The sequence below is a fragment of the Penicillium alfredii genome, assembly GCF_028826965.1.
Source record: "Penicillium alfredii strain IBT 34128 chromosome Unknown utg000004l_segment0_segment0, whole genome shotgun sequence".
NCBI classification, from domain to species: Eukaryota; Fungi; Ascomycota; class Eurotiomycetes; order Eurotiales; family Aspergillaceae; genus Penicillium; species Penicillium alfredii.
In genome coordinates this window covers 367,496-390,602 of record NW_026622701.1, presented here as the reverse complement: position 1 = coordinate 390,602, position 23,107 = coordinate 367,496, and the positions used below count along the sequence as shown (strand labels likewise).

At 54.2% G+C, this 23,107-nt stretch overlaps 10 protein-coding genes across 10 annotated transcripts; 8 read left to right on the top strand and 2 right to left on the bottom strand.

The window, feature by feature from the left end:
- Positions 1-1,012: 1,012 nt before the first annotated feature.
- Positions 1,013-3,687, top strand: NUU61_001782 (uncharacterized protein; the record flags this gene model as incomplete). The annotated part of the gene is made up of 2 exons (XM_056652364.1): positions 1,013-3,030; positions 3,075-3,687. The coding sequence occupies 2 exons, from the start codon at positions 1,013-1,015 to the stop codon at positions 3,685-3,687; spliced, it is 2,631 nt and encodes an 876-aa protein (XP_056513431.1).
- Positions 3,688-3,991: 304 nt separating this feature from the next.
- On the bottom strand, positions 3,992-5,112 carry NUU61_001781 (Voldacs domain-containing protein; the record flags this gene model as incomplete). Its single annotated transcript, XM_056652363.1, has 2 exons — positions 3,992-4,718; positions 4,823-5,112. 2 exons carry the CDS (start codon positions 5,110-5,112, stop codon positions 3,992-3,994), a joined length of 1,017 nt encoding a protein of 338 aa, XP_056513430.1.
- A 775-nt stretch (positions 5,113-5,887) lies between these two features.
- On the bottom strand, positions 5,888-6,475 carry NUU61_001780 (uncharacterized protein; the record flags this gene model as incomplete). The annotated part of the gene is made up of 2 exons (XM_056652362.1): positions 5,888-6,411; positions 6,460-6,475. The coding sequence occupies 2 exons, from the start codon at positions 6,473-6,475 to the stop codon at positions 5,888-5,890; spliced, it is 540 nt and encodes a 179-aa protein (XP_056513429.1).
- Positions 6,476-6,987: 512 nt separating this feature from the next.
- NUU61_001779 (class I SAM-dependent methyltransferase) lies at positions 6,988-8,581 on the top strand (the record flags this gene model as incomplete). Its single annotated transcript, XM_056652361.1, has 11 exons — positions 6,988-7,011; positions 7,058-7,110; positions 7,158-7,214; positions 7,280-7,309; positions 7,369-7,410; positions 7,460-7,535; positions 7,608-7,626; positions 7,680-7,705; positions 7,756-7,943; positions 8,015-8,443; positions 8,527-8,581. The coding sequence occupies 11 exons, from the start codon at positions 6,988-6,990 to the stop codon at positions 8,579-8,581; spliced, it is 999 nt and encodes a 332-aa protein (XP_056513428.1).
- A 412-nt stretch (positions 8,582-8,993) lies between these two features.
- Positions 8,994-10,539, top strand: NUU61_001778 (terpene synthase family protein; the record flags this gene model as incomplete). The annotated part of the gene is made up of 8 exons (XM_056652360.1): positions 8,994-9,148; positions 9,216-9,310; positions 9,525-9,679; positions 9,753-9,765; positions 9,834-9,996; positions 10,070-10,159; positions 10,220-10,253; positions 10,318-10,539. The coding sequence occupies 8 exons, from the start codon at positions 8,994-8,996 to the stop codon at positions 10,537-10,539; spliced, it is 927 nt and encodes a 308-aa protein (XP_056513427.1).
- An 854-nt stretch (positions 10,540-11,393) lies between these two features.
- On the top strand, positions 11,394-13,191 carry NUU61_001777 (serine/threonine-protein phosphatase 2B catalytic subunit; the record flags this gene model as incomplete). Its single annotated transcript, XM_056652359.1, has 4 exons — positions 11,394-11,511; positions 11,583-11,914; positions 11,968-12,225; positions 12,280-13,191. 4 exons carry the CDS (start codon positions 11,394-11,396, stop codon positions 13,189-13,191), a joined length of 1,620 nt encoding a protein of 539 aa, XP_056513426.1.
- A 546-nt stretch (positions 13,192-13,737) lies between these two features.
- On the top strand, positions 13,738-15,768 carry NUU61_001776 (uncharacterized protein; the record flags this gene model as incomplete). Its single annotated transcript, XM_056652358.1, has 3 exons — positions 13,738-14,110; positions 14,185-14,320; positions 14,400-15,768. The coding sequence occupies 3 exons, from the start codon at positions 13,738-13,740 to the stop codon at positions 15,766-15,768; spliced, it is 1,878 nt and encodes a 625-aa protein (XP_056513425.1).
- A 2,053-nt stretch (positions 15,769-17,821) lies between these two features.
- NUU61_001775 (DUF1996 domain-containing protein) lies at positions 17,822-19,466 on the top strand (the record flags this gene model as incomplete). The annotated part of the gene is made up of 3 exons (XM_056652357.1): positions 17,822-17,996; positions 18,055-18,211; positions 18,275-19,466. 3 exons carry the CDS (start codon positions 17,822-17,824, stop codon positions 19,464-19,466), a joined length of 1,524 nt encoding a protein of 507 aa, XP_056513424.1.
- A 577-nt stretch (positions 19,467-20,043) lies between these two features.
- NUU61_001774 (Zn(II)2Cys6 transcription factor) lies at positions 20,044-21,582 on the top strand (the record flags this gene model as incomplete). The annotated part of the gene is made up of 1 exon (XM_056652356.1): positions 20,044-21,582. One exon carries the CDS (start codon positions 20,044-20,046, stop codon positions 21,580-21,582), a length of 1,539 nt encoding a protein of 512 aa, XP_056513423.1.
- Positions 21,583-21,920: 338 nt separating this feature from the next.
- On the top strand, positions 21,921-23,074 carry NUU61_001773 (zinc binding dehydrogenase; the record flags this gene model as incomplete). The annotated part of the gene is made up of 4 exons (XM_056652355.1): positions 21,921-22,197; positions 22,282-22,381; positions 22,431-22,614; positions 22,727-23,074. 4 exons carry the CDS (start codon positions 21,921-21,923, stop codon positions 23,072-23,074), a joined length of 909 nt encoding a protein of 302 aa, XP_056513422.1.
- Between the last annotated feature and the right edge of the window lie 33 nt (positions 23,075-23,107).

Genomic DNA, 23,107 nt, shown 5'->3' with positions numbered 1-23,107 from the left:
CCTGATCCCGGAGCTTCATTTGAGACGGACTGTTGTCGTCCGGGCCCAAGAACACTCGTCCTTCAAATTTAGCCGTGTGAAGTCAGATAACCCAGAAATTTGCAAAGAATCATAACTGCTAACACCCGGGTAATACCCGACTTATCATCAACTCCGATGGGGAGGCTATCCCCAGATCCCCAGCTTAACACCGAGAAACGGTCTGCCGCAACCCGAGATTCGGGCGAGCAAGTAGCCCCGAGCGCATTGGCTTCGGCGACTGGCTCTCTTGGAGACTCCAATATCCACCGCTATCGGGGTCCAATCGGACATCCCTGACGCATGTGGCTTATTTGCCCGAAGCCGACATGGCTTGGTCCCCCGCGATTATCTTGGGACCTCTGGCATTAACCAGCTAACATCACATCATACTCAGGATGGGGACTTTCCTGCGCCATTATGGGCGACTTATCAAGTCTGGGAGGTTGGGAGAGAAGGCTGCTCACTCTCCACAGCCAGCTCTGACCAGGGCGACAGGGTCATAGCTGTATCAGATAATGTGATACCAATCAGAACATTCGACTCTCATTCCAACCAGCTAAAAAATCTCCCACGGACCTCTCACAAACCACCTTTCTTTGCCCAATATGACATGGGCCATCAAGGAAGGGGGTGGGGGTCAGTGTGGCCGCCAGCATTCTTCACCCTCCGATGGTGATGAGTTTACATTCTTGAGTGCCGAGCAATTCCCCCATAACAACAAAGGGCCCCAGGAAGAGAATTCCAGCATGGTCCAGCTGGTGCAATCTCGCTCCATCGCGAGACTTTGTTGTCTTTTTGGTGGATGAGCCATCCCCATCTTGTCAGACTCCTTTGGCTGAGCTGAACAAATAGCTCTGCGAAGTCACGATATCGATCAGACAAGTCACCATTCACGATTTTGCTACGGATGAGAGTTTGAAGGGTCCTGTCTGCGAACGACGCGCGCTCGGAGTCGAAACCAACCCCCCAGTCGCACGCCAGCAAGGCGACCATGCTGGGGTTGAGCGGCGTCGTCGCCATTGCCGCCTCTGGTGCGGCCATCTTCATAGCTTTTTCAGTGGTTGGAATTGTCGTCTGGGTTAGAGTGCGCAAGGAGCGCCATGCACTGGCGTTGCTCAACATCCGACAGGGCAACTTTGGCCGCAGTCTACAAACCCTACCGGCGGATACCCTCACGGAGTTATCCAAGGAGGAAGGGGCAGCACTAAGGGCCCATGGCCAGCTACCCTTTGGCAAACCAGGCGAATGGGGCCAGCTAACATCCCGCGAAAGCCTGCTGCGACCGAAACACTCATCGGACTCGTTTACTATCACCGAGAAAGCTCGATCTCTGCGCCATTCCCTTTCCCGGTCTCGATCAAAGCGGCTGTCCAAGTCTTCACATAAGCACCGCCGGCTGAGCTCACTGGTCACCGTTAGCGAGGCAGACCCCCACCACCACTCCAGTCCTCCGCCCAAGTCATCAATGTCGAGAGACGACATCCCCCTGTCCGCAGTGGAAGGGGTTCTGGAACTACCAGCAGAGCGGACTCCCAGCCAGACACCGGAAATGAACCGAGAGGACTCTGGGTTCCATGTGGGCATGCGTCCAGTTTCACCGGCATGGCCCTTGCCAACCCAAAAGGACCGGGGCAGTATGTTCCCGGTGGTGGAAGACCACAATTCCCCAAATGCATTCGACCCGCCTCCAAGGATCTTTGATGAATCGTCGCAGCGCGTGCGCGGTACCAGTATCACAAGCCAGACAGCAGGGTCGGTGCCTGAGCATTCAATCCCGCCGCCACCTCCTTCTGCATGGCCCCCGGATCGATTCAGCTACGCGCGAGATGCTTCGACCTTCCGGCTGTCCTCGATGAGTCTGGACACCACCAACAGCTCAATCCTGGATGATGGTCGAAATGGCCCGCGGTCTGCCGATACCGAGATCACTTCCCCGATTTTCCCGTCTTTTGGGACATTCGTTCCATACAGCGCCAACGATGTCGGGTTCAAGGATGGCCGCAGGAGCTTTATCGCCACCAACACGTCCATGCCGCCCATGCATAACTTCCCCATTCGCTCATCTTCGACTGCTGAAGGCCGCAGGAAGACCTCAGACCACATGTCGCCTCGTCGCAGCATGACGGTCCGGCATTCAAGTAACTCCAGTGATCGCTTCAGCGCTCCGCCGCGGCGCAGCGAGTCTCTGTCCTCCAACCCACCCTCGAGACACGCGTCTCTGCGAAGCGGGACTCCAGTGTCTATGAATGGATACCAGAACTCCAATCCACCCAACTGGCGGGTGTCCAACTCACAGATGGCCTTTGTACCGCACTTCAGCCAATTCCAGCGATCCTCAGCCTGCGCCAATGAGCCCCGAGAGAATGACCCGTTCTACGGCGGGTCTCCTCGCTCAAGCGGGTCGATGATGCCAATTGGATCACCAGGAAGCACGGGTAGCTATATGCCACCGAGTCCAATGCAGCGCTCCAGCCTGTCCCTTAAGGGACCATTGCCTTCAGCACTCAAGGGAGGAAACTCGCAACGCAAAGGACACCGGCGCCAGAATTGCGTGCGCATCTCTATCCACCCGCCCATGACGTTCGGAGGCCCCCCGTTCTCTCCCACGGTCGAAGAGGAGCCGGAGGACTTTGACAAGATGGAAGAGCTGGACCTACGCGAAAGCGCCATTAATGATCTATCCAAGTCCCAGCCTGCCATCCCGCTCAATACCACTTCTCCTCTTCCTCCTTCCAAGCGCAACAAGTACGATTCGCGGCGGTCCAAGGCAACACCCGGATCGCTGGGTCCTCTGGCCGAAGAGCCCCAGACCGCGTGCAACAAGAGCCCGGCCAAGAAGAGGAAAAATGCGCCTATCAACTCGACCGACGAGCACTCCAGCATGGACAAGAGCCATGCCTTGCCGGATATCTTCACTTCCCTTCCCCCTACCATCACCGACGTGAGCCTGTCGCACACGCCCTCCCCCGAACGCGCACCGGCCGTGTGGTCTCTCCACGAAAACGCGCCGTCTCCGACACCAACGATGCAGGAGAACCCCCGGCAAGCACCAGCCCACGCCGAACAGGCATCAAGGGCCCGCGCACGCAGCCGCCACGAGCCACGCGCAGCAACTCGACGCGCACGTCTTCCAAGCCAATGGACGAGCTGGTCACCAGCCCCGTGGCCGGGTCACCAAGCCGTCTTCCGTTGATCACAGGCACACAGGGCAGCGACTGGCGCAAATCCACCGACTCGCTGTACCGCACCCGCACCGACGCCGCCGGCTCGCCCCGTCGCACCCACGACCCCCGCTACTCTCCAGAGACCGGGCTTGGATCCTCGTCGCTGTACGGGCGCGCCCGCATGTCTACTGTCCGCGACCGCGTCACGATCTGGGAAGATGCTAACCGCGGCGGCTCCCCGCCCAAACCCCCCGCCGCACAGCTGGCTGGCGTCCCACCTTTTGGCGTCGATATCTCGCCCACGCGCTCCAAGAACGCCGCATTCCGGTCTCTGCCCCCGACAGACCCCTTTCCTTCGCGCGTGCCCAGCCATCGCGCCCCGCCTACCCCGGTCTCTGCTCGCTTCGGCATGACCACGCCGACTAGCAAGAGTCTCGGGCTGGGAATCGGGTGTACCACGCCGGTTAGCTTGTACGATGGTGATGGGTTCTTAAAAGAATAGTGCTGTCTATCTTTGTTTTCTATCTTTCTTCCCTGTCGTTCTTTTCTACTTTCTACTTTCTTTTCTTCTTGGAGCCCTTCCTCTCCCCTTGACGTGTATCATGCGCTTTTCTCTTTGTGATATCCAGGGTGTAGGTAGTCGTAATTAGAAATGAATCTCTTATGGGAATTCCAAGCAATCCTGGGGTCCATATGTAGTCGATAAAGAAAAGAAATCTCCATGTCTTTTTTCATTTGGCTAGAAGATCAACTGGTTCTGATTCATATCCAGCCCAACTTTTATACCTCAACCACCATGATCATTCTCAGTCCGTCCGCCGCCACTTCGTCTCATCATCCTCGCCCTCCCCATTTTCTTCTGTCTGCCCATTCTCCTCTCGCGCCCGCACGGTACCCGCCCCAGGCCCAAGCGGCAGCGAAGGCGGCTCCCCACCAGCAATCCAGTTCCCTTCCTCATCAAAGAACTCATGCATATTGTCAGCGGTAATCCACCCAGAACTGCCCGCCACAGGCGGCGGCAAATCATTCCGCGAATCAAGCGCCTCACGCCCAAGCCGGTACAGCGCCTCTCCCTGCTCCTCGAGCGTCCGGTGTCTGGGCACCTTGTCCTCTCCGTCTGCCTCGCCCTCTACTTCATCGTCCTCATATTCTTCGTCGCCAGGCTCCACGGGGTCCGGGTGCAGATTCGAGCATGCCGACACCGCGTCGTACAGCAGCTGCGTGGGGGTTTCCTCGGGCGCGTCACTCAGGTCTTGCGTTGCGCGCTCGGCGACGGTTGCTGTGGTTGCTTCCACTGTTGCTGAGCTCCCGCCCACGGACCCAGGTTCGTGCGGCGGCACGACGGTCAATGTGATGCATTGCTCTTCGTCTTCGTCGGCGGACGGCGCTGTCGGTGTTGCGATCTGCATGTACAGGCCCTGGACTTCGGTGTCGGTGCCTGGCACGCGCAGTCGCTGGATGGCGTGCAGGCAGATCGAGGGGTAGGGGATTGAGATGCCGGCAGAGGTGGCGGGTGAGTATAGTAGGAATTTGCTGTGAGATTGCACATGAATGAGCAGGTGTTTACACAGAGGTCAAAACGGGCCATGGCATGATCCAGGCTCATTTGAGGAAAGAATGATAGCTGTAAGACTTACTCGGACGTCACCCACGTATCCACCGCTTCAATGGCGACCTCCTTCTCGTCCTCGTCCTGCGCTTCGCCAGACGATGCGCCATTGGCCCCGTTCGCTAAAGCGGCCTCGCCGCGCAGAGCATTCAGGGCGTGCGTGGCGACCAGATCGCGCTCGAGAATCACCACTTTGCAGCGCTGACTGTGATAGTACAGCACCGGGGGCCCGGTGTGGAACGAGCTCGGGGTCCGCGATTGGTGCTCTGCGAGGGGCACGAAAGAGGATTCTTCGGGCGCAGTACTGAGAACCTCCATCTTGGGATTCTAGTGTATTTGGGTAATTGTCTGGGGTTGGTAGCTCGATGAATTGGTTTTGTTGCTGGAGTGAGGTGGGATCGCGGTGGTTGAAAAGTAGAGCTTCGGTGTGGGGCTTTTCCGCGGGTCGGTTGAGCTCTGCCGATGGTTCTGGGCTCATGGGACTATTTGAATATCGCGATTTATTCTATAACTTTACTAGCATTGTTTTACTTCTTACTCTTGTCTTAGGCCTCTATAGTAGTTAAAGAATATGTTTCACCTCAGTTCCAGCTTAAGGTTGTGTAATATATATATTGGCCGTTGGGTAGCTACCACTCCAAGAGGAACATTATATGCAATCTAATGGGTGCGCAACCATGGCCTATTTTGGCTTTTGGTTTCGATTTTAAATTGCAGCAAGCTATCTAGACTGATAATTTTGACCGAGTGATCTCTTGCACCCTTACTAGGATCATGATGAGGGCATCCCCTCGACGTGCTCAGAGGGTTAGGAATCTCCCCGGAGACTTTGGTGAGTGATGCACAACAGAGCATCACTTCGACCTGATTTCGATAGGTTGAATGCTCGGCCAATCTCTCTAATTGGTTCTCCACGGGCGAAAAGCCTCGTGGGAACGCTGGACTTGTGCAGCACCAGGCAGGATGGGCTCAACCATTTGCTGAGATGCCGGTATATAGCCTAGTAAAGAGTCCAGGTGGTTTAAATCCCGATAGCGCAGAGACAAAGGATCAGAATAGGGCAAATTTGGTTGAAACCTGATGAGGCTCCAGCTCATTTCACACCCAGCCCACCAAATGCTCTATCAAGTTCTTCTCCCTCATTTCGAGGCACCATAGTCGGCAACGTCGAAGATCCCTGGTCGACTGAAGAGCTATCCAGCAGGCTCTGCTCAGCTTCGGCTTTCGAGCTCGGGGATGCAGATGTTCTGGTCGGCTGCAGCAGTTTCTCATCGCGGTCCAGCCACCCGGGCGCAACGCGTCTCTTCTCTGCCAGATCTCGCTGGCGAATCGATTCTTCCCAGGCCTTGATGGCATCGGCGGCATCGTTGCGGGTCTTCTTCAAGTGATGTCCCAGCGAGTCGCATGCGGTGAGGATCTCATCGGGGTGCGCGGCATGCTCGCCGCTCGGAGAGACCACATAACGCGCCTTGGCGTCGGGGTTGTTGGGATCGACTGTGACTGATGGGGGGAGTGCCGAGGAGACGGATTTGTAGGTGTAGGGGAGAGTGACGGAGGTGGGGAGATTGATGAAGGGGGAGACGGTCAATGGGACCTGGGCGAGGAGGGGATGCGGGCCTGGAGGGTTAGCGAAGGGCAGAGAGTTAGGTGATATGAGAGACTCACGATAGGATTCATACATGGTCTGGGGGGAGGGCGATGAAGGGCAACGTGTTCTCTGGAATCTGATATTCCTTTCGAAATCTCAGACACTTCCTGTCTGAGATCACTCTATTGTTGGGGGCGATGGATGTGATCGACTGAGAAAGAGAGACGAGGAGCGGCAGACAATCTTACGGCCAAATGACAAAATTACGCGGATCCTCCCGAGGCCGAACCGTATATGCCGTGGATGCCATGGAATGAGTGTACTTTTGTTGATGCATAGGATCGAATAGATCCACCATGTCCACTACATCGACTACTATATACGATGTTCAATCATATTCAATAGTTCGTACTTGAAACATATGAAGTACATCCAATATACACATGAGTCGAGTGTGCCGATTACGCCCGTATTAATCGCCATGAACTATCCCTTCGCCCCGCAGAACGTAACGACTATTGATCGGCTCGTCACGCTAGAATCGCCCTGGTTTTCTTTTCATCTTCTTTTCTCCCGTAAATCTCACAGCACATCCTTCTCAAACCATGGAGGATAAGCCGATTGCAGTCGTATGTACTCTGCGACTCTCCCAGATCCATTCGTTAACCTAACCAGGATCCCAATCCGCATCTATTAACCGATGACTACGATCTCGATGACTGGCAATCGTATGCGCTCGCCTTTTACAAGCATGAATGAATCTGACCCAAAGCAGGGAAACAACATCCATCCAATCTTCGATTTATAAAGGCTTGATTGAGAATGGCAGAAGGTAAAAGGGAAAAAAAGATCACTCTTATTCTCTACACTATCGGCCTTGTACTCACCAGTCGTCAGATACCAATCATTGCGCTCGAGCGAATACCAGTAGGTGGTGATCATTTCTTCTGCCCAGTGATACATTGATACTCATGCGAACATCCCAGTGTACCCTCCGATGACCAACAATTCGAAGCCTACGAAGCAGGGTAAGATCGGCCTGGAAATGCCCACGAGTCTTGATACTGACCCATCCAGGCATATCGTGGCGATGATCATGGACGCCCACCAGCGCAACCCCCTCTTCCAAGCACCAATCGGACCCTCGCCCAAGGTGCGTGGCCTGCCGAGTTTCTAGTAACATCCACGTATTAATCGACGCAGCATATTCTTGATATCGGGACAGGGAAAGGAACGTGGGCCATGTATGTTGTCTGCGTGTCCCGCATCGACTGAGCAATCGCTAACCCCAACACAGTGACGTTGCAGACAGGTTCCCCGATGGTAAACTATCCCGAGTCTTTCTTTGTGCTACTTGATTCTAACTCCAACAGCAACCGTCCATGGTGTGGATCTGTTCCCCCCCTCCGGTCAACTGGATGCCACCCAACTGTATCCTCGAAGTGGATGATATCCTGCAAGAATGGACATGGCGCGAGCCATTTGACCTTGTCCATCTCCGCATACTGGATTCAGCGTTTACCCCCGAGGAGACCGACCGCCTATACAAGCAATGCTACGAGTGAGCGCACAACCCATCTCAACATGCTCGACATGAGATTGTGCTGGATCCACTAACACTCCTCCACCCAGCCACATCCGCCCCGGCGGCTGGATCGAACAGTTCGAACTAAGCCCTTACATCGAATGCGACGATGACAGCCTGCCCGCCGATAATATCGTGAGAGGCTGGGGCCCGCGGTTCGAGCGCGCAGCCGAGAAATCAGGCCGTCCACTGATGATCATGAACACTTTCCACGAGTCGATCCAGAAGGCCGGGTTCGTCGATGTGCATACCAAAGACTACAAGTGGCCTATTGGTCCCTGGCCCCGGGATCGGCAGTTGAAGGAGGCCGGCCTCGTCAACTTCCATCACTGGATGGGCGGCATGGAAGGGTATGGCCTGTGGCTGCTCACCAAGTTTGGAGATCCGGTGCCCTGGTCCAATGAGGAGGTGCAGGTTTATGTGGCCAAGGTGCGACGTGAGATAGCCAATCCTCGGTTTCATATCTATGAGCGAGCGTGAGTTTGTTTTTGCTCTTCTCTTCTTTCTCGTCTTCTGATCTATGATCGTCGGTATCTTGATATAACTGACAGCTCTATAGGAAGAGAATCTGGGCTCGGAAACCATTTCCGGACGAGACACGGATGAGTACTTGAGTCGAGTTGCTTGTGTCATTGTATAACCATCTATATGCAACCATAGCGCATACATCCTCTTCTATCTCATCTTACACCTTAGCGCCCCAAGGTTGAATTGAGCTTCCCCTTATGGCGAGATATACATAGCCTCCTGCCAAGTTCGCGCTGAAGCGCATGATTCCATGCGTGATACCACGCCTGCAGAATGCACTTTGGGTAACACCAATAGCACAGACATCAAATATACCGAGATTCGAACTAGTAGACTGGTATGCTACAATCAATGTATAGGCTTTTTCAATGCTCTTCTTATAATCTACTTAAGCTCAAAGAAACCTCCACTGGAGATGATAAGTTTTCTTGTATATTCCAATTAGACAAGAGAGAACCTCAACTCTAATCTACACTATTTCATCTATTCTATATAGCCATGGCTTTGGTTTCTCCCATCCAACCCCCGGCGCAGAGCAGCTCTGAACATCTCGTCTACCTCCCAGACCTGTTCTCCTCCATCATGGCCGTCAAACCGACCCTCAGCCCACATTACCACGATGCCAAAGCCGAGGCTGATTCCTGGATCCAACGGTATGGTATCCTTCCCGAAAAGAGAGCAATTTACATATCCCTCAACTCATGATCGTACATCACATAGGACCCTCCATGCAGACGACAACTGGGCGGCCAAGAACTCGAGGGTAAACTTCGCCTATATGTCTTCCATCTGGGCACCGACCTGCGACAAGGATGGTCTTCGGATGATAATTGACTAGAACATTTGGGGTTGCTCTCTTTGCTGATGCATATCCCTGGATTAGTACTCACTGCTGCATGTCAGGCCTTCTTGTTTGATGATCGTAGGCTGGCAGGTCGACGTGATATCCATGTTTATGGCCAGAAGTCATAAATATCCGGGTGTGCTCAATTACTGATATTCTTGTTTTATCTTCTACATTTGTTCCAGAATTCGACGAAGGCCACCTCAGCCATGACCCTGCTGCGCAGCAGCAGGAGCTTGATCGGACGATGGCGATCATGGAGGGCACGCGTTCTCGAGTTTCGAGGGATGAAGATGAGCTGGGATACGTGTTTCAGTCAGCATGGGATCGAGTAAAGGAGGTAAGCATCGAAATATGGCCATTGCTAGGACTTTGCAGTTTTAGTAAAGTATCGACTGATTGTTATATTCTAGCGCTCGTCGGAAGGTTATTATACCTATAACCACCCTACCTAGGGCATTCAATGTTAGTTCAGTCTAATGAGAATACAATAGTCACGCAACAGCGCTACAGAGACATGCACCGAGGCTTCTTCGATGGAATTCTCAAGCAGGTCGAGCACATCCATGAACAGCGCGTGTTCACCCGCAATGTGGACGAGTACATGGACATGCGCCGCCGCACTATTGGCGTGCACCCGGTGATTGTTCTCTGCGAGTAAGGACATTCCAGAATCACTAACCTGAGAACAACTCCCTCCAGAAGACAACTGAATGACTTGATCCGCTAGGTGTGTTCTTGGCATCCATATTCCATCGAATGTTGTTACACACCCGTCCCTCGAGGAGCTGGGTGAGCTCTCGGCTGATCTGGTGATGCTGTAAGGAACAAGCTCCATTGTGATATACCGAGCAATTGCTGCAATCTGACAGTCTGACAGGGTTAATGACCTTGTTTCATACAAGAAGGACCTGGTAAGGCGTTCACTAACATAGGAGCTATGGGGAGAGTGTAGACCATAACTCACTGGAAATCCAGGAGCAAGGGGTCGATCACAACTTGATCGTGCTCCTAACCGCGCGGGGACTGTCGCGCCAACAAGCCGTAGATGAAATCGGGAGCATGCTGGATGCGCGCTATAGGCGGTGGTATGCAGTGCTGGCGGACATGCCGATCTGGGGCGAGGAAATCGATCGCCAGGTGATTCGGTATAGTGAGATTTGTCGGAATATAGCATTGGGGAGCCTTTATTGGAGGTGAGCTGACGATGCTGATGAACTTTCTTCTGTCTGAGTATTCCTCACGATTACTGATAATCAGGAACCAGCTTCGAGGCAGGACGCTATTTCAAGACCGCAGGGGAGCATAACCGAATCCGTCAAGTTCGACTATCGCCACTTGACTCTGGATAATGTTGTGTGCTGCGTTGCGTTCGATATGCCTCACTACATTTGTTCGAAAGGGATTTGTGCCGACTATTTCAAACTCCAGATTGAGTGGAGTCTAGTCGGTGCTAGCAAAGATTGTGCTGACATGCTAGTATTTCAGCCTGAACTTCCTAATAAGCCATGATATTGATCGAAGTATGCTGAGCTATAATTCCTGTCGCATAGTAGACGGTTCGTCACGGTGGGTTTTTCAGCCTCACAAGGCACCGATATTGTTGCCTGAGGCAACAATTCTATTTCTGCGGCATGGACTAGCCATGTTGTGTGCTTCAATATAAAGGTTGGGCGACATCTAGCAGAAAGCCTCGATCTGCTCAGCGAATAGCAAAATTCAGTGCTTCTGCACGGCCGAGGTTGACGGGCGCTTCTCGAGTGTCCACTGGGGGGCGAACCACACCCGCTTGGCGTTGTTTCTCTTTTTCCCAACTTCACAATCCCGTCACACGCGACCCTCCACCATTCTCCGCCGTTGTGGGTTTCGGCGCTTGTTTTGAATTTTTCGTCGAAGCTCTTTGGATTCTATTCGATCGATTCGATCATCTCCCCCTGCCCTCTGTGGGAGATCCATCCCACCCGCGCTGAACCCTCACCCCGCCTCTCCGCGCGGTCTCCCTGCTCCTCCTCCCCCTTTACGACGTTCGAGATTCACTCTTTCAATCGCCCATCATGGATCGAAATCTTGCGCGCGCGGTGACCGACAAGAAGCCGGTCCCCGAGATCGATTTCTCTTTGCATACCATGGAAGATGGCTCGCAGGTGTCCACACTGGAAAGAGTGGTCAAAGGTAGGGGTGACGGCTCGGTCGCTTTCCCAAGAGGCTGAAATCTGATAACTGACGGTGGTCTGTGCTACCAGAGGTGCAAGCGCCGGCCTTGAACACGCCTCCGGATGAGATGTTCTGGTCGCCAGACGATCCCTCCAAGCCGAACCTCCAGTTCCTCAAGCAGCACCTGTACCGCGAAGGTCGCCTCACAGAAGAACAGGCACTGTGGATTATCCATGCCGGGACCCAGATTCTCAAGTCGGAGCCGAATCTCCTGGAGATGGATGCTCCGATCACGGTTTGTGGCGATGTTCACGGGCAGTACTACGATTTGATGAAACTGTTTGAGGTTGGCGGCGACCCCTCGGAGACTCGGTATCTCTTTCTGGGTGATTATGTCGACCGAGGGTATTTCAGCATAGAGGTGCGTGGTCTTATATATGGAGGGGTTTGAGCTGTTCTAATGGTCTCACGCAGTGTGTTCTGTACCTTTGGGCCTTGAAGATTTGGTACCCGGACTCGCTGTGGCTGCTGCGAGGCAACCATGAGTGTCGCCACCTCACGGACTACTTTACCTTTAAATTGGAGTGCAAACACAAGTACAGCGAACGAATCTACGAGGCGTGCATCGAATCCTTCTGTGCGCTGCCGCTGGCGGCGGTCATGAACAAGCAGTTCCTCTGTATCCACGGTGGTCTCAGCCCGGAGCTGCACACATTGGAAGATATCAAGGCGGTATGTCGCAATGGAGAAGGGCATGTCGAATGTTAGTCAACTAACAAATGGCAGATCGATCGCTTCCGGGAACCCCCCACTCATGGCCTGATGTGTGACATCCTTTGGGCTGATCCTCTGGAAGAATTCGGGCAAGAAAAGACGGGCGATTTCTTCATTCACAACAGCGTGCGCGGTTGCTCCTATTTCTTCTCCTATCCCGCCGCGTGTGCGTTTTTGGAGAAAAACAACCTTCTCTCCATCATTCGAGCCCACGAAGCCCAGGACGCCGGGTATCGCATGTACCGGAAGACACGAACTACTGGTTTCCCCAGTGTGATGACCATTTTCAGCGCGCCCAATTACCTCGATGTGTACAACAACAAGGCGGCCGTGCTCAAGTACGAAAACAACGTGATGAACATTCGGCAATTCAACTGCACCCCGCACCCGTACTGGCTACCGAACTTCATGGATGTCTTTACGTGGTCATTGCCATTCGTTGGTGAGAAAATTACCGACATGCTTATCGCCATTCTCAACACCTGCTCCAAGGAGGAATTGGAGGATGACACGCCTACATCGGTGTCGCCCAGCGGGCCATCCTCACCTCCCTTGCCGATGGACACCGAGTCCAGCGAGTTCAAGCGACGGGCCATCAAGAACAAGATTCTTGCCATCGGTCGTCTCTCCCGTGTTTTCCAGGTGCTCCGTGAGCAGTCGGAGAGTGTCACTGAACTGAAGACGGCGGCTGGCGGTCGTCTTCCGGCGGGCACCCTCATGCTGGGTGCAGAGGGCATCAAACAGGCAATTAACAACTTTGAGGATGCCCGGAAAGTAGATCTGCAGAACGAACGCCTGCCTCCGACACAGGAAGAGGTCTACCGCAAGAGCGAGGAGGACCGGCGCGCGGCCTTGGAGCGGGCTGAACACGAAGCGGCCAACGACGCCGGTCTCGCGACTGTCGCCCGAAGAATCAGCATGTGAGTTGATTGATATGAATTACCCTTGGTGCAAACACTCATTTTCATCGCAGGTCGGCTGGATCGAACCGGAGTCGTCGTCACCGCGACGCAGGTAGGGAGGCCTGAGAGGGCCGTGGCTGTGGTTGAATTGATATTATGACACGATCTATGCATTTCCTCTTCCTGTCCTCCAGCGCACACGCCATGACACGATCGATACGATACCCTCTCTATCTGCTTGATCGCACGCCTGGCTTTTGTCATGTGGATCTACAACTATAGCGGTCAACAGGATGGTTCAGTTCAACATGGCATTCGTAGGTTTGCAGGCTATTCTTGGCCGTTGCGCAATCGTAGCTAGAACAAAATTGCGAGTCTTTAGAATAATTTTTTTTTTTAAAAAAAGAGTCTGGTGTAGCGCATGTTCGTAGGCAACATTCATGCAGTATTAGAGAGAGCCCCATCAGTGCCAAGCCCGGCCCTCACCCTCTGACCTCAAGCCCTTCGTTTCACCATTAAATCGAATCGGCTCTGCACAAACTCTCCCACCACTCTCGTTCCGCCCCCAATGCCCTCCAGACTGCGCAGCGCGCTCTCAAGGAGCCTGTCGCGCCCGCTGGATACGAGCGGAGTGTTCTACTGCCCATCCTGCGCGACCTGGAGACGGGCGCTGTCGACGCGTGCCGGCAACAACGGCATTAAACAAAACGACGCGGTCCATCGAAGCGCTCGCCCTCTACACTCAGCTACGGTACCTACTTCGCGCCCTTTGACCACCTCGTCGGTCATTACTGCCGGCAAGAATGTTCCGCCGCGGTTTCAGGAGCTCTACAACGCCCTTAACGGGGTCAAGGATGCGGCGATCGAGCAGGTCAGTCTGAGCCGGCTGCAGCTTGCGCTGCGGGGCCTGGAATCTGAGGCGCCTCTGATACGAGTTGCCGGTGAGTTGCCGCTGTTTTCGCGCGTTGAATTCTGATGGTCAGGTGCTGATTGGTTTCCTATTGTGGTGGTTTAGTTCTTGGATTAAACGATGCGGCCTCTGCTCGCAAGCTCGTTCGACTCTTGCTCGCTGATCCATTGAACCTGCGCGAGGATTGGGAGGATGCTCTCGAGGCGTATGATGCCGACTCATCGCGGGGGTTGTTGATTCGGTATGGACGAGCGACTTGCCATGGTTTTCGAGCTATGTTACAAGAATGAGAACTGACAAGGAGGTCAAATTTGCTACAGTTACGGTGAAGTCTCGGAATCGATTCCTAATGACTTGCTCCCCACAATCTCGGTCCCGTCGTCTGTCTTGAAAAAGGGCAATATCGAGATCCTCGTCAGTACACTTGGATCGGAGGCGGACTTTGCCGGCGCTACCCTCACTGCCGATACATTTCTTGTGCCGACCGTGACCATCCAGACCTCGCATTCCGGCCGGCATAATGTGGTGCGGTACCCCGTGCACCGAAGTATCGTGTGCGGCACCGGTGTGGACGGTATGCTGGCGTACGGCACTCTGATGGGCCGATCTGACCTGAAGAACGAGATCGCCTCGGTGCGCGGGGCCATTGAGCTCTCTGTGACGGACCCGACGCGCAGCAATGACCGCCTTTCCCTAGTGGATATCAGCCGCGCGAGTACGGCTCTGGATAAGTTCCGCGAGTCCGTGCAGAATGCTTCTGAGTATGAGCGGGGATGGAACGCCAGTGGTGTGCAGTCGGTGATTGACTGGCTTGCATCGTCCTCGCAGGCGCCCAGTGACACCACACTCAACCCGGCCCTGGTGCCTCTTGTCGAATCTCTGCTAGACGCTGCCGACGAAGGCGTGCTCTCCCGCGAGGTTCAGGCACTCCAAAACCAGACGGTGGGCGCAGTCTCTGAAGCTACCCGTGCCCAGCTTGACCAAGGAGTCGCATCCTGGGCCGAGCACGCCCATTCCGAGCTCCGCAGTTCCCTCGAGGCTGGGTTTGCCAGTCCGCGGTGGCGGGGTCTCGCCTGGTGGAAACTCTTCTGGCGGGTCGATGACGTGAACATGGTCACGTCCGAAATCCTGGAGAAGCAGTTCCTCCGCCGCGCGGAGCGAGAAGTCATCTGGACCGCAGGCAAATACCAGCAGGCAGGCCTGCTGGACGAGCCGTCGTCTTTCGGATCCCAGTCCACTTCCGAGTCGACCCCTGCCGGATCCATCCCATCCCCCTGGCCCACCCAGATCCCCGATACCCGCTCCAAACTCCTTAGCACCACCGTGCCCTCCCTCCAAGCCCTCGCCCAGAGTCTAGTCCTCTTTAGCGTGTCCACTACCTCCCTGACCTCCGCCCTCTCGGCACTCACCTATGTCTCTGTGGAGTCAGCGTCCGTGTATGAATCCTGTACATTGGCTGCCGTGGGTTTGATCTACTCTCTGCGCCGCCAGCAGAAGAAATGGGATGTTGCGCGCCAGTTTTGGGAGGACGAGGTCCGCGAGGAAGGCAGGACATCCCTGCGTGAGACCGAAACCCTCCTGCACGAGATTGTGCGTGACGGGGGCAAGGCGACGGCGGATGCTTCAGATCCCCGGATCCGAGAGACGATTGCGCGGGCTCGCGAGGCTTTGGAGACTGTCAAGCCGTGACCTGGGTGATCTGAGCACGACCATCATATGGTGTACAGTATATGTATTTGTTTTGTAGAATAGACCTATCGAGGTGCACAATTTACTCTGCTATGTGATGTATGCTGATGATGTATGCTGGATGTTTTGTTGGGAGGGCCGGTTTCCATGATCTACGGAGTAGATCGGGAGGTTTAATAAGGATCTAAAGATCAGCCCAACCCCGGCTTATTGGTAGAATTAATTTCTGGGGCTCACGTTATTTCGACGCGAAGATCGTCGAAACTATTCAATTTTGGGTTCCTCGAGCATGATTCTTTGTCAACTTCATTTCCCAGGTTGCATATCGGATCGGTGATGAATGCGAAATGTCTATATCCTTGGATATTTCCACTGCAAGGACAGGGGTGTCAGACGGGGCTTGGGAGGAACTAGCTGGAGATCTCTGACAGAACTAAAGCAGGTCGGAAATGAAACCGAAGCTTGAGCGAGTCAGGTTTTTTTGTATTTTTGTTGTTTTTTATGGAGATTGATAGGGCCAGATCTATGGAACCCAGCGTATATAAATCCATGGATGTTGCGACCATCCACAAAACCCTGGACCCACGGCATCACCAATTTGTAAATTTTATATCAACTCTCTCTGAGTAATCCAAGCAATCCAAGCAATCCAAGCAAATAGTTCCAAATGCCCCCTCTCAAATTTCAGGCTGCGCCTATCACACACCACTTAATCTACGGCGGGTTTCATCATTTTTTGCTCGGGCCAATCCGCAGGCTCAGCGTGGGGCCCGAGACGGAGGGGCTAGTGTGGGCTTGGGGAACTGGTTTGTTTCCAACGTCTCACATATCTGCGATTCGGCACTCGAGAGGCACTTGGCCCGGATTGCCGAGAGATCAGTGAACTCGGACCCCCAAGGGCGAATGTGTTTGTTGCTTCTATGCACACACCTTAAGACTTGGGATGATCCACCAGAGGTTTTGTTCATCTTATGTCTAGATGAACACCTGGTCCCTTTCATTTCATGGTTGTACAGGGACATCCGAGTATCCGACCAAGACGAGGGATTGGTGAAATGATGGAAGTAAGAAAGGGCAAAAAATAAGCCACTAGGCCCCCTCCTCTTGGAGGGAGAGAGGGGGGGCATTTCACCTTAGCGTCTCCTTTCACTTGGACTATACCTGGTCCGTTGTTTGAGCCCTGATTCATACACTGGGGGGCTTCCTGCAGTGGCCTCAGCCCTTTTATTTGGCTGGACTCTCTGCCCTCGTTTTCTTTTTTGTTTCTTTATTCCGTTCTGTCGCCCCAAGATATACAGTTGACCGTGGACCACGTTCAGCTGGTATCATTCTTTTCTTCTTCATCCTTTCTTCTTTTGGTCTCTATTCTCTCCATTTTCTCTTTTACAACCAACTACTTTTGAACCCAGCCTCGGTGGGCAAGGTGAGTGTGTCATATCCCATCCCTAGGGCTGAGGTAGTATATACATCGTTGTTGATATCTGATCTCCCAGGGCAGTGATCAACTCGAGGCCACATCGGGGTTTGTTTACGGTTAAAAACGCGTTTCAAGGTGAAATTGTATGTTGCATTCCCTGGATTACCTTTGTTTCTTGTTTTCTCGCCGGTGCGTCTGCTGGGTGTGTCCCCCCAAGGGTGGCAGTCCAGATGCAAGGGACCATTCTTTACCCGGAAGGGAGAGAGCCACCCTCCATGATGATCTGCCGGTCCCTGGAAGGGGATCGTCTTCAATGACGAGGGGTTTCGAATCCCCTGGAATCCCGATCTGCAACATTATGAAGGACCCGCGACTTGCACGTCCTGAAAACACACGACGCGTGCGACTTTCCAACTAACGACTGACATATGGCTTAGCTATCGCCTGTTTCCACATCCTAAGACGCCCAGCTCTTTTTGGTTCCTCGTTTTTGGAAGTTGTTTGTTTCTCCCTTCGCCTCACGCCAACCCCGTTGATTCGGTTTACTCCTGGCGAGTCTGTCGTTGGCTTCCATTCCTTGAGCCCGTTGCTTTCTTCTTGCGAGAGTCCCATCGACGCCGGGCTCCATACGCGAAAATGCAGGACATCCGCTTGTCGACCCTCTTTCTAGCTGCTTTCGCTCTTTTCGCGCCTTTGGCTAATGCCTTTTGGCGTCTTCCGTGCCGCGGGCGAGCAGGCGTTGCTCGTCTGGACCCTATCATTGACCCGGGAAAGATCTCATCCCATGTTCACGCCGTTCATGGTGCTGGAAGTAAGCTTGCATGGTGCTTAACACGGTGATTGAGCAACATACTGATTTGGATGACTAGGTTTTGGTATGAACTCGGACCAGAAATTGCTGCTGGACTCCACCTGCACGTCGTGTGCCGTTACCCAGGACAGGTCGGCGTACTGGCATCCAGCTCTCTACTTCATGCACAAGAATGGCAGTGCACAGCTCGTCGATGAGGTCGGTGGCATGCTTGCGTAGGTCCTGACCTGTCCGAGACCCAGATAGACCTGACACTGACTTCACTTTCGATATTCTAGCTACTACTTCCTCAACGGAGAGAACATCAAAGCCTTCCCGAAAAACTTCCGCATGCTGGCCGGTGATCCCTTCCAGCGCAACTTCACCTGGCCTGTCCCCGACCCGCCCAAATCCGAGTGGTCTGGTGACCAAGTATCGCAGCGTGCTCTCCGCCAGAAGGCGCTGGGATTCAACTGCATGAACTACCAGAAAGAAGGAGAGCGCTCCCTTTCCCGCCACTTTCTACCCAACAAAACCTACCTCGACGAGAATTGTCCCGAAGGCGTTCGCTTCGAGCTGATGTTCCCGTCGTGCTGGAATGGCAAGGACCATGATTCTCATGACCACAAGTCCCATGTCGCCTATCCCTCGCAAGTCATGACGGGGACGTGCCCTGAGGGCTTTGAGACAAGGCTCGTCTCGCTCTTTTACGAGACTATCTGGGACACCTATGCATTCAAGGACCAGGAGGGCTACTTTGCTCTCGCCAACGGCGACCCGACCGGCTTCGGGTACCACGGCGACTTTATGCAGGGCTGGGATGACGGCGTGCTGCAGCAGGCCGTTGACACTTGCACCAATCTGTCGGGCGAGGTTACCGACTGCAAGATCTTCGACCTCCAGTCTGACTCTAAGCAGCAGCAGTGCCAGTTCGACATCCCGGAGCAGATCCTCCATGAAGATATCCACATGCACCCCGACGGATTGCCCGGTGGCATGCACATCAACTGGGGTCCGGGATACGCCCTGCCAGCCGGCGGCATGAGCATGCCGCAGCCAACTCCCACCTCCACTAGTACCGGATTGATTCCCGGCCTCCCTACCTTGTCTTTGCCGGGTATCTCGATCGACCCGAACAATATGCTCGGCGACATCAATGGTGCCAACGCCGCCCAAGCCCCGACTACCACCTCTACCTCGACCCCAACGCCAAACCCCGCCACTTCGTTCATCCTGGACCCCATCACCCAGGAGACTATTTACTTGGAACGGGAGATTGCCGTGTTAGTCGACACCAAGGGTGTCCCATTCTCCACCAGCACTGGTAGTCTCCGCACGCTGTCCACGTCTGTGGCGACCAGCACGGAGACTGTGTCAACTGTCGTCCAGCGCGACACTATCCCCACGGAGGGTGTTTCGCCGGACCAGGCAGCTGATCATGCACGCCAACACGCCCACAACCACCGTCGTCGCTACGGCCACGCGCACTAGAGCCGATATCGCACACTGTCTGCTTTGACAGCCGTGCTGGATTGTATCTTCAGAACTTCTTTTTCGTGTATATTCTTTTCTGGATGGTGTTGGACACTGCTCTCCGGAGCGGTGGGATATATACTGTCATTATATACTGTCTCGCTGGTCAATTTTATGTCTCTCCTGGCTGGTGAAGCTGACTTCTGGCACTGCGTAGATCTCTCTGTATCTCTGGAACTATCTTCCTTTCATCTAGTTGGTTATTTTTAGTTGTTCATCCTGGCCCCCGCGAAATTAGCTTCGCCCCCACGCAAGTTCGCAGATGGCGAGTCTTCTTCCAAACCCGCACGGCCCCTTATACTTTAATCTCCCCTCGTGCATCAATCTGCTTCTCATCTGGAATTCCGGTTCCAATGGCGCTCATGTCACAACATGACAGACGCAGACAGCAAGGAGAGAAAAGAGCGAGTAGGGGCTCCTAAGGTGCGCACTGGCTGCGTGACATGCAAGTAAGTCCTCCCATGGATGCCATTGAACTCATTCATGGCCTAGCTCGAGTCTCGAGAATGGGAGGAAAGTGAACAGTACTAATGATATGAGCTTTAGAATCCGGCATAAGAAATGCGATGAAGGCCGCCCCTCGTGTGGGGAATGTATTCGTGCGCGCAAAGTATGCCAGGGATACATCCACCCGCCCGACCGCCGCACTCGCGCCGGGCGCATGGGTCAGCGGACTGTGGTGATCTGGGGCCCGAAGGAGGCCACGTCTGATGGCCGCTCGTCGGCCCGCTCGTCGAGACCGCTTACGCTGCTGGTCGAGGGCACCCAGGTGGACCTGTCGCCGACGGAGCGCTGGTATTTCAACCTGTTCCGGCAGTCGACATCGACGCAATGCGCCGGCTACAGCGAAGACCCGTTCTGGCAGCGGCTGGTGCACCAGGTTGCGGCGGCGCAGCCGGCGGTGCGCCACGCGACGGTCGCCATGAGCGCGCTGCACTGGCGTTTCGTGCAGGGCAAGGGCGTGCAGAACGATACCTTCGCACTGCGCCAGTGCAACAAGGCCATTTCCGAGCTGCGCAACCAGATTCTAGCCCGTGACCAGTCCAGTCCCCTGCACACCGAGGCCGTGCTGGTGACCTGCATTGTCTTGGTCGCGCTGGCACTGCTGCAGGGCGACGCCCACGCCGTTGACTGCCATTTGCGCGCGGGCTATGCGCTGCTGAACGAGTGGCTCAAGACGAGTCCCAAGAGCGCCGCCGTGCCTCTGCTCGTGCAGACCTTTGCCCAGCTCCACTTGCACTGGGCCAGCTTCACCAATCTCAAAGGGTACATGGGCGACAACTACGAGACGCTGCCGCGCATGCTGACTGACAGTTTCACGCGCTTCGCCGGTCCCGTCGACGACCGCCGCAAGGGCAGCATGTCGCTCGCGCTGCGCGGTTGGATGCTGATCCTGAAAAACTCCCACGTCCTCGCCTTCGACACTATCAGCCAGCTCGACGACGAGACCCGCTTCCCCACCGTCGACAATCTGCGGCGGTGGAAGAACGAACTTAGAGGGTTTACCATGCTGCACGGTCCCAGCATGTCCCAACGCGACTCGAGCGGGCTGCTCCTCCTCAATTTCTGGGCCGAGTTTATCCCCATCATGATCACTGTCGCCAGCAAGGCGCTGCCGTTGCACCGCCAGCAGATGGAGTATGATAAGTTTTTGCCGAATTTCCGGCGTGTGCTGCAGTTGGGCGAGCTCTTTATGAAATCTTTCACGAGCTCCCCTGCGCCGGTCTTCTCCATCAAGACTGGTATTATCTCGACCTTCTTTATGTGCGGGATCAAGTGTCGTGACCCAGCCGTGCGCCAGAATGTTCTGCGCGTCCTGCGCACGTATGAGCGCCGCGAGGGTATCTGGAAATCCTCGCAGGCGGCCCGTATCCTGCAGCGTGTGTTTGAGATCGAGTCTCAGGGCGTGCGGCCTGGGGATGTCATTCCTGCGTCTGCGCGTATCAATATGATGAAACTCGATTTGCTTCCTGACGAGTCTAAGATTCATCTCCAGTACCATCGTTTTCGCGACTCGGAATTGCCCAAGGATGCGAGCGATGGCACCTGGGACGAGGAGTGGTTGTCATTCTGATAGGGTTTGGTGGAGTTAGGCGTTGGGGTTGTACATCATGTTTCTCGATCTGTATATTGTGCCAGATACCAGTGACTATTCACTCATCTTCATGTCTATATTTTCTTTCATTCATTATATGATTCTACTTCTCTATAATAACTGCCAAGCAACTACCGGCCCCTCCCCCAATTCGGAGAAACGGGGAAGCCATGACATGTAGTGACAAGCAGCCGTACAACGATTATATTTGCAATTCGTATAATACTCACAAGAAGTAAAGGATTATGTATCTTAAAAGGGATTGAAGTGAGGACCTTGAGTTGCCCCTGAACCCCTTTCAACTAATCCCAGCGATCATGACACTGCGAGCCGTGCAGATCCAGCAATACAACGAGCCCTACCATGTCTCCGACGTGCCCGTCCCCCAGCCAAAACCACACCAGGTTCTGGTACAGATCAAGGCCGCGGGCCTCTGTCACACAGATCTGATGGCGTTGAACAATGAGTTCAACACGCCACTCCCCTTTATCGGGTCCCATGAGCTTGCGGGGCTTGTTGCGGAGGTTGGGGTTGATGTCACTGGGTTCCAGAAGGGAGATCGTGTGGGGTGTATTAATTTTGATAGTGTTTGTGGTGAGTACATTTATCATTGAAGATGAATGTCTAGCTTCGTGTGTTGGGGGGGGGTTGGTGGATTAACCTAGTTTTTGGATATAGGGAAATGCGCGGATCGTAAAGCAGGTCTGCTTATCTACTGCGAAGCTCCCTCTATGAAGGGGATTACTACTGATGGTTTCTGGGCTGAATATATGGTTGCGTAAGTGGCCAATCTGTCAGGTATAGATCTCGTGCTAATATTTGACTAGCGACGCCCGCTTCATTGTGAAATTGCCAGATAATATGGGATTCAAGGTTGCAGCTCCCTTGATGTGCGCCGGGATCAGCATCTACGGAAGCATTGTGCGCGCAGGCGTGCCGAAGGGAGGATCGATTGGGATTGTGGGAATTGGGGGGTTAGGGCATATAGGGACGCAAGTAGCAAAATGCATGGTAAGTATCAACAAGACAACATTCATTCTATCTTCCATGATTCCATAGTTTTGTCTTTCCACGATTCCCCTTTCCATTCTCTATTCTTCTATCCGACAATAACAATAAGCAGGAATACGCCGTCGCAGCAATCGACATCAAACCCTCAGCCCTCAACGCCGTCGCATCCTACCCCCACAGTCCCGACGCCCTAATCCTTGCCACGGACCCAGTCGAAGACTCGCGACAGAAGATCGATCAGATGGTCTCGTCTAATTATAGAGGCCTCGACGCAACGGTCCTGGCAACGGACCACCCAGCCGCGTTCGAGCTGGCGGCTGCGCTGACGCGGAAGCATGGGACGATGGTGTTGCTGGGTCAGCCGGAAAAGGGATTACCATGTCGTACCACACGGTTATCTACAAGGATATCAAGCTTGTTGGGTCTTTGGTGGCGGATACGGCTGCGGCTCAGGAGTTAACAGAGTTGTTTCATCGGAGCCGGCTTCGTGTTG